Here is a 19390-nt window from a genome sequence, read left to right on the forward strand (position 1 = left end):
CTGCAGATGTGTGCCAAATGGGGCAAGCCCGTGATGGATCTTATGGCGACAAGTTCAAATGCCAAAGTCCCGTGCTTGTTCAGCAGATGGAGAGATCCTCGCTCGGCAGGGTTGGATGCCTTGACTCAGCCCTGGCCTCCGGGCCTATGATATGTGTTCCCTCCGTGGCCCTTGATAGGGCGCATGCTCCTGCGGATTCTGCTGCACCCAGGAGAAGTGGTCCTCATTGCCCCGGATTGGCCCAGGAGGCCTTGGTATGCAGACCTCTGACAGATGCTAGTGGAGGCTCCCCTTCCTTTACCTCTGGTACTGAACCTGTTGTCACAGGGCCCGGTAGCCATGGAGGACGCCTGCCGCTTTGGTCTTATGGCATGGCGATTGAGAGGGCGCAATTGAGGGACAAAGGCTATTCAAACACAGTCATTTCCACTCTCCTGCAGGCCCGGAAGCATTCCACTTCCGTGGCTTATGCCAGGATTTGGCGCCAGTTTGAGTCTTGGTGTGCTTCAGAAGCGATCACACCCATGCGGGCTCCTGTCTTGCCGATTCTGGACTTTTTGCAGGATGGTGTACAAATAGGCTTGGCCTATAATTCCCTGCGAGTGCAAGTGGCAGCGTTGGCCTCCCTTCGTGGTAAGGTTGAAGGCGTGTCTTTAGCTGCTCATCCAGAGGTGGCACGGTTTCTTAGTGGGGTGGTTTGGCTCCGGCCTTCCGTGCGAGCACCCTGTCCAGCTTGGAACCTGGGGCTAGTTTTGAAGGCCCTGCAGGCTTCTCCTTTTGAGCCGCTTCGGCGAGCATCGGAGAAAGATTTGACACTAAAGGCCGTTTTTCTGTTGGCCATTACTTCGGCGAGACGGGTGTCAGAACTCCAGGCGCTGTCCTGTCGAGACCCATTTCTGCAATTCTCAGAGTCCGGGGTCACGGTTCAGACCGTGCCTTCCTTCATGCCTAAGGTGGTTTCAGCGTTTCACCTAAACCAGCCTATTTTCTTGCCCTCCTTTGGTAAGGAGGCGTTTCCAGATCTTTTGGGCAGTTGCACCTGTTGGATGTGCACAGGACTCTGCTGCAGTATCTGCGAGTTACTATCTCTTTCAGGATCTATGATCATCTGTTTTGCTATCAGGTCCTCACAGAGGGTCTCCAGCGTCTAAAGCCAGTATTGTCCGCTGGCTCAAAGAAACTATCTTTTTAGCTTATCTGCTTGCCGGCCGGTCTCCGCCTGTAGCCTTTAAGGCGCATTCTACCAGAGCGATTTCTTCCTCTTGGGCTGAAACTGGAGCACTCTCTCGTCAAGAGATATGCAGTGCAGCAACATGGGCTTCTAAGCTCTCTTTTGCCCGACATTACAGGCTGGATGTGGCTGCTTGGAGGGATGCGCATTTTGGAACACAAGTGCTAGTTCGTGGTGTGACCTGTTCCCACCCTATATAGGGATTGCTTTGTTACATCCCATACGTAATGGCTTCATCTGCTTGATGACAAGGAAGGGAAAATTAGGTTCTTACCTTGGTAATTTTCTTTCCTTTAGTCATAGCAGATGAAGCCATGAGCCCTCCATGTATGATTGTATGCTGTGAATCTGTTTCAGGTTCTGTTCTTGTTTCCTGTAGTTCCTTCCTTGGGAGAAAGTTGGAAAACAGTCTTCAGGATTCATGTTCACTTATAGGAGGATGAGTCCATTCCCTCCAGTTTGTTTTGGGAGGATGAGTTTATTCCCTCCAGGAGGTTGCGTGTATCCCCTCCAGTTATACAATAAGGAGGACGAGTTTATTCCCTCCAGGAGGATGTGTGATTCCCTCCTTTTGAGTTCATGCCCTTGTTAAGGGGCCATCGTTCGCTGTGAGGAAAGTTCATGTTATTCCCATTGTGGTTTGCCATACTGCTTTGGAAGCTTCAAATACTGAAGAGGCAGTGGAGCTGGCTGGCCATGAGGCACTGTGAAAAGTTGAGTGCTCTCTATCTCCCCCTGCTGGTTGATGGACACAACTTCATCTGCTATGACTAAAGGAAAGAAAATTACCAAGGTAAGAACCTAATTTTCCCTTTCCAAAATTCAGGAAAAGACCCTGGGATAAACTCTGAATGATCATGGAATGAATAAATGGGAGTAAGTATTCCAGTGAACGTTTAAGCAAAACAGATGGTATAGGATCCAGTAGGCGCTGCTGTTCTCATGGCAGTACTGATTCAGCCTAGCTCAGCTGCGGATGTGTGGCTTGGCATGGACCAATAATTTGCTTTTCTTTGAGTGTAACAAGATGGCAGCTACGGCTTCAGGCTTGTCAAGTGATGCTGTCTCCTGTCATACCTCCTTGGTGTAGGTGGACTTTCTCAGTTTCTCTCTCCTGGATCCAGGAGAATGGGAGCTGGGGCTTTAGGCTTTCCAGCTCATTATGTACTGCTGGGGGGCCTCCTTAGTTCAATTTAATGGTGTCTGGAGCCAATGCGTAGACAGAGCACTTTTTCAGTTGCTTGACAGACTCAGTCTCTCAGGGGCTAGATGCCCTGGTCACTGTTGACCGGTAGTGGATCCTCTCTATATCTGCCCTCCATAGCCTCTCATTGGCTGCTTGTTGCTCAGGATTGTGTGTCATCCTTAGCTGGTTTTGCTGGTCGTGTCATTTCACCTCGCAGACCTTGGTTTGCCGATCTCCGGCATCTCCTGGTGGAGGACCTGCTTAGCGGTGATTAGATGGCAACACCAGTAATTGAGAAGCAAAGCCAGTGCTGAGCAGACTTCTACGGTCTGTGCCCTGATCATGGATGGCTAGATTTGGATGAGCTGGAGTGAGACTTCAATGAAAACTTCAGTATTTGGAGAAAAGGCCAGTGCCAAGCATACTTCTGTGGTCTGTGCCCTGAAAATGGCAAGGACAAATCGAGATCAAGTATGCACATGTATTATCACATCATACCTTATGCTATGAATTTATCTTGTTGGGAAGACTGGATGGGACAGTACAGGTCTTTATCTGCTGCCATCAACTAAATTACTATTTTTATGCTAGGTGAGTTTCAGAATTGCAGGTCCTGTCGTGTCAGGATCCCTAACTGTCCTCCCCGGAGGATTCTGTCTTTGCACATGGTACCATCCTTTCTTCCCAGGGTGTGGTGTCTCCATTCCATGTGAATCATGAGGTTAGTTTGCCCTCCTTTGTGGAGCAGGGATGGTCACCAGAGGTTTGGAAGCTTCAAAAGCTGGACATTCAGAGGGCGCTGTTCAGGTACCTCAAGAAGACTAATAAGTTTCTTCTCTTAGACCACCTCTTTGTACCTTTCCATGGCCCTTGGAAGGACCATGTGTCCTCAAAGGCCCCCATTGCAAGGAGGATTAAGGCGGCTGATGAGTCTGCTTGCATCTGCAAGAATCGTCTGGTGCCTCAGGGGCTGTAAGCCCACTCTACTAGGACTCAGGCTGCTTCCCTTGAGGAGATCTACAAGAAGATGACTTTGTCATCGCTTCATTCCTTTGCTAAGCACTATAGATTGGACATGCTGGACAGAACATGCTTGGACTTTAGCAGAGCTGTCATTCGTGGGGTCTTGTCTTCCCCCATCCAGTAGATCTGCTTTGGTACACCTCATTGGTTCAGAACAGTATAGCTGACGCTAAGAAAAGAGAAAATCTTTCCTGATGATAATTTTCTTTAGTCAGCGGCATTGTTCTGAAGTTCTGTCCTTGGAAGACCTTGGCTCGGGGTTCTGGGTGTATTTTGTGCTTCTTTTTCAGTGCTTCGAAAAAGAAAAAAGAAAATCATTTTGTGATCGACATTTCTACAGGTTCCCGTGATATGGCTAATTGGCTCTATCTTGATATATGCAGGATAGCGAGTGCCACTCTGTGGTGTTTTGCTCTGTTGATTATCATTGCAGCTGCAGTGGTTGATGGGGCATGGGTGCGTTACAAAGGGACCTGCTGCTGGGGCAGATGCATACTGAATTGTTCTAAGGAGCACCTTAGCTTATGCTGGTGATGTCACTGCCAGAATTCAGTTTTCTGTACCTTTGCCTGCTGTTAGGAAGGCATAACACCCATTGGTTCAGAGCAGTGTCACTCAATAAAGAAAACAAAATATCAGGTAAGTCATAATTTCTAATTTTTTTCCTACCTTTATTGTTTAGGTGTTTATTTTTCCTAATTATTTTGGTTCCAGTTCATTTTTTTGATGATGTTGTTTTGCTTATTTTTGTTTACCTTCTTATCTGTTTTCTCTTAAACATGTTCTTCAGGCTTTCCTTTCCATTTTACCCTTTTTCTTGTTGGTCTTCATCACTTTCTTCTTTACCCACTTCTTGTGTTATTCTTTTGCTTTCATCTCATTTTTCTCCTCTTCTTTCTTCTGTATACCTCTAAATCTCTCCCTTCATGAGGTCTTTCCTCAGTTTCCTGTTTTTCTCAGGATTGTTAAGTGGTGTTAGGAGTTAGCACATTGGAGATGTTACTCACCTCATCCTTTAATATGGGTGTCCTTTACTAAATTATGTTAGGCTCTAATGTGCACCTAATGCAGCTAAAAATGGAGTACCATGCGGCATGCTATGGTGTTAGGTGATAATCCTGAAATCTGCGTGTGCTAACCATGTTCAAAAAATTATCATCTCTTGTGTGATAATCTATAAAAATGGTTGTGCGCTAATGGCAACATTAGCGCATGTAGAGATGAACTAAATGCTAATATTGGGGGGTGAGATACCCTCACTTGCCAACATGCACAATTTAATATCTGGGGTTTTCTTAATGAGGATTAGGCACAATGATAGTTCTTTTTTTTTTTTTTTATATTTGTTTATTGGTTTTTCAAAAATAAACAACCTCTACTGATACAAGCTTCTGGTAAACTTATTACATCAACTACATACAAACAATGCAGATCGTACAGCTCATATGCTCATTTCTTTTCCCCTTCAATTCTTCTCCCCTCCCCCCCCCCCTCGGGTGTACATCATCCTGCCTCATTCCACTCCTTTCCATTGTTCATATGCATCCCATACTTTTTGAAACTTTTGAAGCTGACCTTTTCGCAATGCCGTCAACTTTGACATTTGATACAGGTGATGTAACCTGCCCATGACCACCTGCATGGCTGGGGTCTCCTGCTGCTTCCAGGCCCGAGCGAGCGCCAATTTTGCTGCTCCTAAGACATGGATGACCAGCTTGTGACTATGTATGGGGCTCTTACTAGGTCTTACATGCAGAAGACAACTCTCTGCCGTTTTCGGATAGCTAATCTCAGTCATTTCCTTCACCCTGTCCATGATCTCCGTCCAGTATTTTTGAACCTTTGGGCATTCCCACCATATATGCCAAAATGTGCCTTTCCCTCCACAGTCCCTCCAGCAATTTGTCGACATTTGTGGGCAGAATTTCTGTAGTCTAACTGGGGTATAGTACCACCAGTATAAGATCTTATACCCATTCTCTGCCAGAGGCTGGGCAATGGAGGGCTTCAATAGGTGTCTATAGCTATGTGTCCACCACTCTTCCGTATAGTTACCCTGTAGTTCCTCCTCCCATTTTCTAGTATAGAATCCCAGTGGGGACGAGAGCAGAAGCAGAGCTCTATATATCCTCGTTATGCCACCCCTACCCCCTCCTTGTCTCATTGCCTTTTCCACCTCCGTCTCTGCCAACTCCAATTCATCCCTAGCTCTTTTAAGTATATAATTTCTGATGCAATTATAATAAACTAAGTCCCTCTCCTCCAATCCGTACTCATCTTGCAACTCCTCAAATGACCGCATCTCCCCGTTGACCCAAATTTGCCCCAGTTGGTAAAGACCCCTCTTGGCCCAGATCTGAAATACCCTCTCCTCCCTCCCCAAGGGGAACCCTGGTGCATCTTGTATTGCCATCTGTTGGAAATATTCTCTTTCTGGGAAAGCCCGCTTTCTTAATTGAAGCCAGGTATGTAAGATGTGGCTCAAGCCCAACGGAACCCTCTCAATTATCTTTAAGAGTTCCTTTCTCGGTTTCCAGAGTGCGTCCCCTGTGTATCTAGTCCCCATCCATGCTCGCTCCCAGTGAAGCCACTTTTTGGTATTGGTCGGGTACCATTCTGCGCATACCCGCAGTTGCGCTGCCTGGTAGTAGAGAAAAAAATTTGGGACCCCCATGCCGCCTTTGTTCGGCCTTTGGTACATTACACTTCTTCGCACCCTGGGTGGCCGCTTCCTCCAAATATATGCAAAAACCTTTTTAGTCAACTGTTGGAAAAAGGTACGCGGTATGGGAACTGGAAGCGCCATAAATAGATAAAGCAGCTTCGGCAGGAGCATCATTTTTACCGCATGTATTCTACCCAACCACGAAATCGTGAGGCCCTCCCACCTATCCAGTTCTTCAAAAAGCTCCCTGACCTTCTTAGGGAAGTTTTCTTGATATAAAAGCTCTATTCTTGGGGTAATCATAGCCCCAAGATACCTTATTGCCCTCGCTGCCCATTTAAATGGGTATAATTTCTGCAATTCCTGGGCCTCCCTCTGCGGTACCGTAAGATTAAGTATTTCGGACTTAGTGGTATTAATTTTAAAGCCCGAGAGCTCCCCATACTGCAAGATCACTTCTGTAACCTGCTGTAGCGATTGTTTAGGCTGTGCCAAGGTCAGCAATACATCATCCGCAAACAGCATAATCTTGTGCTCCCTCTTACCTCTAACCACCCCCCGTATACTCTTGTGTTCTCTAATCCTCTGTGCTAATGGTTCAATGGATATTGCGAACAACAGGGGCGATACCGCACACCCCTGCCTCGTCCCCCTACCCAGCCCTATCGGCTCCGAATAAGCCCCATTTATCTTTATGATTGCCAGGGGATTAGTATAGAGCAAGCTGAACCATTTTAAGATTCTTCCCTCCAGTCCCATCTGCTTTAGGACCCCAAACAGAAAAGGCCACTCCACCCGGTCGAACGCTTTTTCAGCATCCACCGAGAGGAATAGAACCGAGTCTGGCTCTTCATTAGCTTGCTGAATCACATGGAGCAGGCACCTAATATTATCGAACGTCTGCCGGCCCTCTATGAAGCCCGCCTGATCCTCATGAACCACTCTCGGGAGTACCCTCTGCAGCCTCGCAGCCAGAATTTTAGTGAAAATTTTATAGTCCACATTTAATAGGGAAATGGGTCTATATGATCCACAACATAGGGGATCCTTGTCCGGCTTTTGTATCAAGACTACCTCTGCCACCCTCCACGAGTAAGGCATTTCCCCCATGTTGTCAAATGCTGTGACTGCTTTTAACAGCAATGGTGCTAACCACTTGGAGAACAGCTTATAGAAGCTCGCTGGGAATCCGTCAGGCCCAGGCGCCTTATTATTTGGCAAACTCGCGATTGCCCTTTCTATCTCCTCAAGCGTTATGGGGGAGGACAACTCCTCCACCTCCTTCTCCGATAGGCCTGGCATTTGTATCCCCTGTAGATATTGTGCAATCTCTTCCCTTGTGCCCCTCAGGTCCGACTTATATAGTTGGCCATAATACTCCCGAAACACTTCCTGTATCTCTTCTGTGCTGTTTACTAACTGACCTGATGCATTATATACCCCTGCAATATAATTTCTTTGGGTTTGCTTTTTCAATTTATTTGCTAATAGCCGGCCAGCCCTATTTCCAAATTCAAAATGCTCCTGCCGAACCCGCTGAAGCTGCCCTGCTATCTCCGTCATCTGGAGATCATTAAGCTGTGCTCGGAGTTGCTGCACTTCCTGCAATTTTTGCGTGTCGGACGGATCCTCTTTATGCTTTCTTTCACTGGCCTCCATGTTATTTCTAACTGTGTCCTCCTTCCCCCTATGATCCCTGACGATGTGTGCCTGCCATGCTATAATCTGACCCCTTAATACCGCTTTCATTCCCTCCCAAATACTGGTCGGATGTGCTTCTTCATTATCATTAAGCTCTATATATTCCTTTATGTACTTTTCCAATTCAGCTATATTCTGTGGCTCTAGGAGTAAGGCTTCGTTTAGCCTCCAATGGGGACGGCCTATAGGCCTTCTTCTCATCCTCAGCGTTAGCACCACCAGAGAGTGATCCGACCAACTACAGGGCTCGATAGTCACCCTTTCAACCTGCCTCCTCACCATCGCATCGCCCAGCCAATAGTCAATTCTCGAGTAGGTTTTGTGGAGGGGGGCATAATGGGTAAAATCTTTTTCAGTCCCATGCGTGTCTCTCCATAAGTCAGTCAGCCCCCACCTTGCCAGCCAGGACTGGAAGGCTACTCTATCTCCCTGTGCGTATTTTGCCACCCCCCCTGAGTTATCTAGCTTCGGGTCCAGTGTCAAGTTCATGTCGCCCCCTATCACCAAATGACCTTTAGCATGCTTTTGTAAAATCCTCTCCAGTTCCTGCATAAATATCCTCTGATTCTCATTGGGTGCATATGCACATACCAGTGTGTAATATTCCTTATCAAGGGAGACCACCATCAATATATATCTGCCCGCTGTATCCCTGACCGTTGTATGCACCTGCCAGGGTAGGGACCGGGATAGAGCTATCAAAACTCCCCTCTTTTTCTGAACCTCTGTGGCTGATGCACATCTTATATATGGGTACTGCTTATTATTCATTAAGTATTCATGGACTTTTCTAAGGTGGGTCTCCTGGAGAAACATTACATCGACTTGCTGGCGTTGCATTTCCCTAAATACCTGCTTCCGTTTTTGCGGAGTATTCAAGCCCCGCACATTTATAGTCACACATTTAAGCATTGTATAGATAGACAACTTCTTCAGTTATAAGCATCATTATAGCATATCTCAATATTAGCCACCCATCTCTCCCACCCTTCTTCCCTCCCCCACCCCCCTCCTCCGCTCCTTTCCTTCTCCCTCCCCCCCTAGTCTCCCCTTCCCTTCCCCAAAACCTTAGCACCTTTACCATATTCTGGATGGTGCAACACGGAGGTGTTGTAACTCACTAGTACCCCTTCACATTTTTAGCTATTAATATCTTGAACTTAACTCTTATCTTGCTCCCTGTTTAAACCAATGTTCTATATTACCCTACTGCACCTTATAACCAACAATAACTTTCGACCAGGCCAGCTTGCCGCTCTCCAAGTCCACGGCACCTGGTAAACTCGCCACAAGGGCGCATCCTGTTAAACAAGTGGGATCTTATCTCCCATTGTTGCCATGCAAAGTCAGGTGAGGCGTCCCGCTGACTTCTGGCGCTGAAGTCGACTGACCCACTCTTTGCCATCTGGGGTGGGTCCTGGGATCCGCTGCCATCGATGGGCGCTCCGCTGCCGAGGGTATATCCATCTGATAGTCTCCCTGCAGTATTCTCTGCGCCTCTGCCAAGGTTTTGACCATGTGCTGTTTCCCATCCTTGTAGAATGCTAGTCCAAACGGATATCTCCAGCGATAACGAATATCCAGTTCTCGCAACTTTGCCGTTACCGGCTTCAACTCAGCCCTTCTCTTCAGGGTGGCAGCCGCCAAGTCCTGGTATATTTCCACCCTATTGGTGTCCCATTTATAATCCTTTATTTGTCTTGCCGCTGCCATGACACGCTCTTTCACTTTGAAGTCCTGGAAGCATGCTATAATATCTTTTGGTAAGTTCTTTCTATTAGCCCCCAGGGCCCGATGTGCTCTGTCCAAGTTTATTTTTTCTGGTGGAATCGGATCCTCCGTGTTCGCTAGAATATCGCTGGCAATTTGCTGGACCACTTGCTCTCTATTTTGATACTTTGAAACCTCCGGCAAGCCCCGAATGCGGATGTTATGGCGCCTGCTCCTATTTTCCAGGTCCTCCAGTTTTTCAGAGAGAAGCTGCTGACCTATTCGCTCATCTGCAATCTGCCTCTCAAGGGAGCCCAGGGACTCCGAATGGTCATCTATTCGGCCTTCCGCCTCCTCCACCCGGTGTCCGAGCTCAGCTATCTCCCCTCTCAGGTCAGCCCCCAGCGTCGCCAGCTCTGACCTCATGGCCTTTAGATCCGATCGGATTTCCTGGATCCAAGCGCATAGCTCCGGCAGTCCGGCCCCCTCAGGCTCTCCCTGGGTCTGCAATGCGAACATGTCTCCCGATGGTTGCAATTCCGCATCCATTCGCTCCGCCATTTCTTCGTTTGCTCTGGCCGCCATGTTGGATTTCGTCGCGCCTTTCTTATACGCGAATTTTGACAGGTTTAGCGGCGTAGACCGCCTTTGCATGGACGTCTCTGGCCTCCTCCGCTCCTCGTTCTTAAGTGGCGCCGTTTTCTTTGCCCTCCTTGCTTATTGTAAGTGCCGGGTAGCGCTCTTTGCACCTCGGGTACTCGGGAGCACAGAAGTTAGGCAGCCATGCTCTCCGGTGACGTCACTTCCTCCCCCCACAATGATAGTTATTGGAGGAAAAGCCTCGAGAAGCTCCTAGACTGTTAAGATTGTCTTCAAGGAGTAAGACTTCCTCATCATTGGCAAAAATCTCCGTTTACAGAATCTTAATAGAGATCTTAGCTCTATAGAAGTTTAGCTTAATGGTAAACATAGCTTCAGTGATTCGGTCTCTGAGTTCTTCCTTAGGTCCTAGCCGTGATCAACGGTAGCCAACATTTCGAATCTCTCCTCCTGCTTCAGGATCATGGACCAAGGGAGTCTAAAACCGAAGGAAATTAGGAATGAGGTTTATCATATCGATCAGATGTTCTGTTTCTTACAATCTTGTGCTTGCTTCCGTTTAGTTATGCCGATGTCAGCTTCAGAGACACCATCCCTAGAAAATGGTGGCTCTTTTAAAAGATTTGTTGTCGTCACACGCTGTCAATATTTGGACCAATCCGCATTCATTCAGGGACTTAGGGACCATAATCTTTCTAAGAGGCAGTAACTCACTCTTATCTATGCTCTATCATAGGAAATGGACCCATTCAATTTTAGAGTTAAGCCCCGCAGGGATAGAAGCATCTAAATTGAAGATCCAGCTTTGCTCATTTTGAAGAAGAGTGCGCTGTCTGTCTTGCCCTCTCTGCTCTGTAATCTGCTGTAGAACAAGGCAACGGAGGGATTTAAACTCATGTTTAAAATCATTGCAATGGAGGGCCAGAGGTGATGTACTTTTCAAAGTACAAGAGTGCAAAGTACATCACCTCTGGCCCTCCATTGCAATGATTTTAAACATGAGTTTAAATCCCTCCATTGCCTTGTACTACAGCAGATTACAGAGCAGAGAGCTCGAGACAGACTACGTACTCTTCTTCAAAACGAACAACTTCAGTAAAAATGACCATAGTGCATAGGAAAGACCCGCATAAGGGTGCATTAAGGCCATTTTGTTTATCCACAGCTTTGTAAATGGACCCCTTAGCGTCTCAGGGGGATTAGGTGGTTCAGGCAGCTTAGCTGAAATTGAAAATGTTACGACAGCTGCGTTCCCATCTGGGAACACAAGACGTTTGCACCGTTGTGCAAGCAACAGTGCTAACACAGCTAGGTTATTGTAATGCTATTTGTGTGGGTCTTCCTAAGTATGTCTTGTGGCCATTGTAACATACTCAGAATGTGGCTGCACATATGCTTATGTATAGAAATCTGTGGAACAGATTTATGCGTTGCATTGGCTGCAAATAGAGGTTTGTCTTCAAGTTGTGTGCTATTTAGTTTTTAACGTTCTTTCAGGGATAGGACCCCAGTATTTGACAGAGTTCTTGTAGCATCATAAGCTGAGTCGCCTGCTTGCAATCAAGTAGTCTGAAAAATTGACTTTGTTTTCAGGAAGATATTTTTGTCTGGTTGAGATATGGGCGTCTTGTTTGTGAAACAAATTGCTGGGGGAATTACTACTACAAATCTGGGGGAATTACTACTACAAATCATTTCTATAAGAGAACCTGGCTATTTATATAACATTTTTCTGGTTTATTTTAAGGCTGGGAGAGGAGAGGGGGTAGATCTGGGTTTGTTTGTTGTTGTGTTTTATAATTAGTAATTGTTGATTTTATATTGTACCCTGCACTTGTATGGCCTTTTGACTGAAAGTTGCATGTTTTCTTCATGCTTTCCTTTCCGTTTTATCCTTTTTCTTGTTCGTCGTCATCACTTTGTCCTTTACCCCCTTCTGGTATCATTATTTTGCTTTCACCTCTGCTGGGCAGACTTCTATGGTCTGTGCCCTCAGAATGGCAAGGAGAAATCAAACTCTGGTATAAAGTATCACATCTAATTTTTCTCCTCTTCTTTCTTCTGTGTTAAAGTAAATTACAGCATGTTCTATTCAAGCTCTATACAGTTACAACTAGATCTCATCTCTTCTTCTTTCACAATCTTTCACCTTGTCACAACACTTGGTCCTCTCAGCTATCTATCTCTCTCTGGCTTTTCTATCAATCTTCTGCTTCCTGCCTCATTTCCTCCCAGTCATTCCTAACTGCTATATGTTGACGCTAGAAAAGAAGGGAAAGAGGCTGATGCGGCTCCTCTTTGCTCTGCAGTGTTTTGTCAAATCCATCCACTCTTATTGGATGACAGGAGATGAGGTGGATTAGGGAGCACAGTAGCTGGTCTTTGATCTATCTGCATCAAACTCAACTCCTCCCTGTCTGGGAGGGATGGTTTCTGGGGCATTTTCAAAAAAGATGTGGCAGGAGCCTCATGCCACCATATAAAGTCATTCCCCAAATTGTCTTCACCAAGCCACACCAAGGACTTTACAAAGCACACCAGTGTGCCCTGGAATAAGTAATATGTTTAGTTTGGCGTCTTGTACGATGCCTTCAGATGGTTGAATGGTGGTGTCATAGGAATGTAAAACATACATTTTCCATGTCTGCATGGCTTGATTAATAGTACATAAGTACATAAGTACATAAGTAGTGCCATACTGGGAAAGACCAAAGGTCCATCTAGCCCAGCATCCTGTCACCGACAGTGGCCAATCCAGGTCAAGGGCACCTGGCACGCTCCCCAAACGTAAAAACATTCCAGACAAGTTATACCTAAAAATGCGGAATTTTTCCAAGTCCATTTAATAGCGGTCTATGGACTTGTCCTTTAGGAATCTATCTAACCCCTTTTTAAACTCCGTCAAGCTAACCGCCCGTACCACGTTCTCCGGCAACGAATTCCAGAGTCTAATTACACGTTGGGTGAAGAAAAATTTTCTCCGATTCGTTTTAAATTTACCACACTGTAGCTTCAATTCATGCCCTCTAGTCCTAGTATTTTTGGATAGCGTGAACAGTCGCTTCACATCCACCCGATCCATTCCACTCATTATTTTATACACTTCTATCATATCTCCCCTCAGCCGTCTCTTCTCCAAGCTGAAAAGCCCTAGCCTTCTCAGCCTCTCTTCATAGGAAAGTCGTCCCATCCCCACTATCATTTTCGTCGCCCTTCGCTGTACCTTTTCCAATTCTACTATATCTTTTTTGAGATACGGAGACCAGTACTGAACACAATACTCCAGGTGCGGTCGCACCATGGAGCGATACAACGGCATTATAACATCCGCACACCTGGACTCCATACCCTTCCTAATAACACCCAACATTCTATTCGCTTTCCTAGCCGCAGCAGCACACTGAGCAGAAGGTTTCAGCGTATCATCGACGACGACACCCAGATCCCTTTCTTGATCCGTAACTCCTAACGTGGAACCTTGCAAGACGTAGCTATAATTCGGGTTCTTCTTACCCACATGCATCACTTTGCACTTGTCAACATTGAACTTCATCTGCCACTTGCACGCCCATTCTCCCAGTCTCGCAAGGTCCTCCTGTAATCGTTCACATTCCTCCTGCGACTTGGCAGGAAAAAACATCATGGTGTCTTCTGAGAAGCAGAGCAGTGAGGCAATATATCGAAAAACCAATGTAAAAAATACTGTTCTTCAACAGTTTAATCAAATCCAACAAGAAATAAACCAAAGTAATATCACTTTACTACAAGCTTTAGTTGCACAAGAGCCGTTTTTCAGTAGTAATGCCTTTGTCAGGTGTCAGGCTTCTCACGGAAGCACAGGGTTTGTGAGCCCTTGGACCACTGCCGTGGAAGGCAGTGGCAGGCAAAACCACCCCCAAACCAGAGGCAAGGCAGAACAGGACTGGAACCCTGGACTGGAGTTGCAGCAGAGGCAAACAAGCTGGGACAGGCAGAGCAGGAACAGCTAGACTTCACCTGCACTTGACCGCCGATCCCCAGGATTGAGCCCCTGGGTGCAGGCGGCCGGTAGGACTTACAGGACAGGAACTGGATACCAACAGGAAACACACAACAGAGTCAGGACTAAAAGCTGCCAGGCAGCCACTAAGACAGAAACACAGACAGGTGAAAGTCAGGACTGAAAGCTGCCAAGAAGCCACTAAAAAGGAACACAGACACAAAACAAGGAAATGCAGACCAGAAACAAGACTAGGAACTAAGCAATAAAACCAAAGCTAACTACACAAAAACAAACTAGAACCAGGCAAGAAACTCAGACTAGAACTGGACTAGGTAGAAGTGCACAGAGCACACCCACATACCAGGGACTTTAGACGATGCAAAGGCCAACACAGAAGTTTCCAGGTGGTTAATATAGCCCATCAGCAACTGAAGTTGAGCTGCAGGAATCACAAGGCAGCTACAGTGCTGTTCAGGCACAAAGAAGAAAAGCAAGTCTGGCAGCCCGGAAGATCCAGACCGGACTCTGCTGAAGTCTGGAACGTGTGACAGTCCATAGCAGCCACCAGTTCTGGCCACCAGAGGACGAGGTGAGCACAGACAAGGAAACAGTCACCATCGTGACAGTCAGGAATCATATGATCCATCGTTTAGTTATTGTACTGAGCTTGCTGCAATCCAAATCACAGGTGAACACAATAAATGTGGTAACATATGAGTTGTCAGCGTTGATTAATAGTAAACAAACAAAAAAAAAAAGCTGAGAATTGAGTACAAGTTAGCCTTGTCTTGTATTTTTTAAAAGTATATTAACTTGTGTGCATACCTAATATTAAACACCAATTTCAACTTTGTTATAGGTTTAGTTATGTATTTATCCCTCGTGTGTGTTTTGTCTTTCTGTTAATGAAGTTCTTTTTGTTACAGAAATGTTTTGTTTTAATCTGCAGGTAGTATATCAGAATTTTAATAAACCATAAACCATTTTGTGCTATCTACCTATAGTTGATAGGGGTTATTGGTAGCATTGAATGAGATTCGTATTTCATTTTCTGGTGTGTGAGGATATGAGAGAAGTGTGTTTAAAGAGAAAGCATGCTATGCATCTTAATGATTGATTCCATCTATATTGCTTACAGAACATAAACTGGGTTTGTGAATACTTTTCTGTTCTTTTGTATATTAATATATTCCAAAATGAAGCATTCATATTATAATCTGCCAAGCACATAAAGGCTTCAGGAGAGAGCTGGTATAATTTTGCTATTTTTCCCTTGAACAGAATACAGCAATACACTATATCCCCCTAATTCTATGTATGGTGCTCAAAATTGCATGTACAATTTAATTTCCAAACTAGCCAATTAGCGCTAATAATTATTGGTGCTAATTAGCATTCATTTAAATTTTTGTGCGCATCTTTAGGCGCCGGGATCTCCATGTTAATTTACATTCAGATCCAAAAAGGGATTGCAGCCATGGGAGGAACATGGGTGGATTAGGAGTGTTCCTGGAATTTGCATGCAGTGTTACGGAATAAGAGAGATCTGCACCTAATTTAGGCGTGAGAATTTATACCAGGTTTCAGTTGGTGTAAATCTTTGGTGCCAAATGCTCTTCTATAAATGGTGTCCAACTCTTGAGTGCCGTTTATAGAATAGCGTTTAGTGCTAATTTTTATAGGCACTGATTTTTCAGCACCATATAGAGAGTTTAGTCCTATACGTGATCATCTCTGGAAAAAGGTGACTAAAGTAGCAGATCCAAAATGTTGAGAGTGGCTAGTTTTTCATGTCATGGGTTTTAAGTAGTTTGGAACAGGGGAAGGGGTTTGTCATGTATTTGTCAGACTTCATTCTATTGTTCCTGTGTAATGTTTTTCAAGTCATTTGTTATATGGTATTTTGCCTGATTGGGACTCAATAAAAAAGATTTAAACATAAGCAGTCTGAAAAAGTTACGTGTAACTACTTATTTTTTTCACATAAAAGGATGAGGTTTGGACTGTTGTATTACAAATTGTTTGCTCTAAAAGAATTCATTAACTTTTTTTTTGTTGTTTTCTGGTAACTTTAATCACCTTTTCACAGAGATGCTCACATATAGTGAGTATTCATATTGTATATCCACGCTTTGTGGCATGTACTTAGTTTTCTATTCATATGGAATATTTGTCCATTGAACGTTTGATGTTCTAAAACAGTAGACAGCACATGGTGTCTTCAAAGACTGTCAGAGCCAGGGGGTGCAATCTTTGGGTTGTGAATTATGTGCTTGGGATATTTTAGATTTATAAATATAAACTAATGCCACAGAACAGTACGGCTGCCTAAAGGAAATTATCAGGGAAGGCATAGTGTCACCTTCCTTGACGTTTATTCATACTGTTCTTCACAAGTGGGGTTTGCATCAAATATGAATTCCATGGAAGTAGTTGACAATTGTATCATAAAAATACAGTGCCTCACTGAATATAATTCTATATTTCTAGCTTTTGACATTGAGGGGGTCTGTGCTGGAAGATGCTGTCCCTTCTACTGCAAAACACTGCACAGCCAGGGGCCTACCTCTGAAAGAAGTTCTTGAGCATGTTGTTCCTGAGCTGAATGTTCAGTGTCTCCGCCTGGCCTTCAACACTCCAAAAGTCACAGAGCAGCTTATGAAATTAGATGAACAAGGGGTAAGTCTCCCTGTACCGTTGTTAAATCTTGTTTCTTCTTCTACCTTTCTACTTTTTGCTTTCCTATCAATTTTTTCCGGGGGGGGGGGGGGGGGGGGGGAGGAGGGTGGTCGGTGGTGCTCTGCTAGCCCCAGAGCATCAAGTCACAACTTTGCGGCATTGTTCTTTTACCACAGAATTCGACAACCTGCAGGACTGAGATACTGCAGGTTGCTGAATCCTTTGATATATCAAGGTGCAGTAAAAGGTCACCTTTTACTGTATCTTGATAACTTCCCCCTAAATCTTTTGTATTTTTAGCATCCATTCCTCTTCTTTTTCTATCTCAATTTAGTTCCATCCTTCTGTTTTCTTGCTGTACCTTCCTGGTGTACTGTTGTCACTATGAGATGCCGAGTACTGGTGTTTAAGCCATTTGCTGATGCGAACATGTAGTAGTTGAAGGGGCAGTGTAGTGTGTAACATCACTGTACTTGGAAATTTGCTGTTTTGCTATTTCTATCCAACCTAAGAGCTTTTTTCTTTCTTTTATGATTAACATTGAATTCCCTGCCATCAGCAGCAGATGAATCCATTAACTGATGGGTTATGTCCGCCTACCAGCAAGTGGAGATAGAGAACACTGAAAAACCATAGTGCTCCATGGACGGCTAGCTCCATCTGCCTTCAGTATTTCTCTATCTCCCAGAAGGTGTGGATGTAGCTTGATCAGCTCCTGGAAAAAATTCTGCCTGGGGTGGCTCCTGTGCTTTTCCCAGTTGAAGCTGGGGTGTTGTGGCTGGTGGTGCCCACTTTGAAGGCATATAGGTTCGCCCTTTCTCTGCCTTGCCCGTCCCCCTGCCTACCGGAGTACCTCTGTTGCTGCCTGACTCCAACTTTCCTCACAGCGTTAAAAAAAAAAAAAAAAAGGAGTATGCATTGGTTCTGCGTAGCTATTCTGAGGCTATTTTCCACGTGCAGCTTGTCCGGAGCTCGTTTGACTCGGTCTTTGAGGTGAGAGTGGTGCCCAGCTCCTCTGGGGAGGTCCCGCGGATGTCGTTCTGATCTTGGTAAGTTTTGGTGCGAAGCCGCCATTTTACTTATATAATTCTGTCCGGTCGGACGATGGCTGCTGAAGCAGTTAAACGCTGCTCCCTTTGTGGTAAACTTAGATCAGCAGTGGGGCTCTGTAGGACGTGCTCTTTAGATGCTAGAGCTGGTACGAGCATGGCAAGCGATGATTCTTCCCGCTCAATGGAGCTGGCAGCGGGCGCCATTTTGGAAGCGCCGCACGCCTCGACCCTCTGTTGCGGAGAGTGGTGCACTTCCCTCCCCCCCCTCCCCTCCGGTGGTCGGGCGGTGTGGATTCTGAGGGTTCTGGCAGGGCCTCATGGTCTGAAGAGCCAGAGGAAAGTGCCGGTAAACGATCTTTTGAAATCTCGGGCCTCGCCTTAAGGGTGTCTATATGCAGTTCCTATGCTGCCCGGGCCTGCCTTGCTTGGTTACAACAGGCAGTGGAACAGCCCGCGGATGCTGAGGTGGCACCATGGATGGAGTCGGCCCTGTCATTTTTGGCGGACGCCCTCTGTGATCTGATCAGAGCTTCGGCTAAACAGATGTCTGTGGTGGTTGCGGCCCGCCGCCTTCTATGGCTATGGCATTGGGCGGCTGACATGGCCTCTAAGCACAGACTGGTGAAGCTTCCCTTTCGGGGCCACCTGTTATTTGGAGAGGAGCTGGAGAAGATTGTGAAAGACCTGGGGGAGCCTAAGTCCCAGCGCTTACCCGAGGATAGGCCGAGGCCTTCTTCCAAGGGTTCTGTGTGGCTCTCCTCTTCCAGACCTCGCTTCCGTGAAGCTCGCAGGTATCGCCCAGGGCGCTCTGCTGGGGTTTCTCAACGTGCCCGTTTTCAGCAGAGGAACTCCTTTCGCTCGGACAAACGCCCTGCAGCGGTCGGTTCAAGGCCTGGAGTTCAGGGGCGGCCCCCTGAATGACGGGGTGCCAGTCCATTCCTCAATTCCTGCAGTAGGAGGACGTCTTTTCCTCTTTCTCGAGGAATGGACCAGGATTACCTCCGATCAGTGGGTCCTGGACCTGATCAGAGAAGGTTACCGATTGGAATTCAGCGCCCCGGTGAGAGACGTGTTTGTAGAGTCCCGATGCGGTACTGCCGTCAAACGGGCGGCGGTAGAGGAGACCTTACAAGTCTTGTTGCACCTTGGAGCGGTGATCCCTGTACCTCCCGCCGAACACGGCTGCAGTCGCTACTCCATTTACTTTGTGGTGCCTCGAAAAGGCGGGTCTTTCTGACCGATCCTCGACTTAAGGTCAGTCAATGAGGCACTAAGAGTGTGACATTTTCGCATGGAAACCCTGCACTCCGTCATTGCGGTGGTACAGCCAGGAGAATATCTCACGTCTGTGGACCTAAAAGAAGCTTGCTTGCACATTCCTATTTGTTCCCTGCATCAACGGTTTCTCTGGTTTGCGGTGTTGGGAAAACATTTCCAGTTTCGGGCCTTGCCTTTTGGCCTCGCCACAGCTCCCCGCACCTTTTCCAAGGTTATGGTGGTAGTAGCTGCCTTTCTCAGGCGACAGGGTATACGGGTTCACCTGTACCTCGATGACTGGCTC

The 19390-nt window shown here is 46.2% G+C and overlaps 1 protein-coding gene across 1 annotated transcript in view; it reads left to right on the forward strand.

Annotated features, from left to right (window-relative positions):
- Positions 1–19390, forward strand: part of SIPA1L1 (signal induced proliferation associated 1 like 1) — a 637152-nt gene that overhangs the window by 307132 nt on the left and 310630 nt on the right. The window contains 1 exon segment of the mRNA XM_030215408.1: positions 16589–16777. Coding sequence (XP_030071268.1) covers positions 16589–16777 — 189 coding nt within the window.

The sequence above is a fragment of the Microcaecilia unicolor genome, chromosome 9 (genome assembly GCF_901765095.1).
Source record: "Microcaecilia unicolor chromosome 9, aMicUni1.1, whole genome shotgun sequence".
Classification (NCBI taxonomy): Eukaryota; Metazoa; Chordata; class Amphibia; order Gymnophiona; family Siphonopidae; genus Microcaecilia; species Microcaecilia unicolor.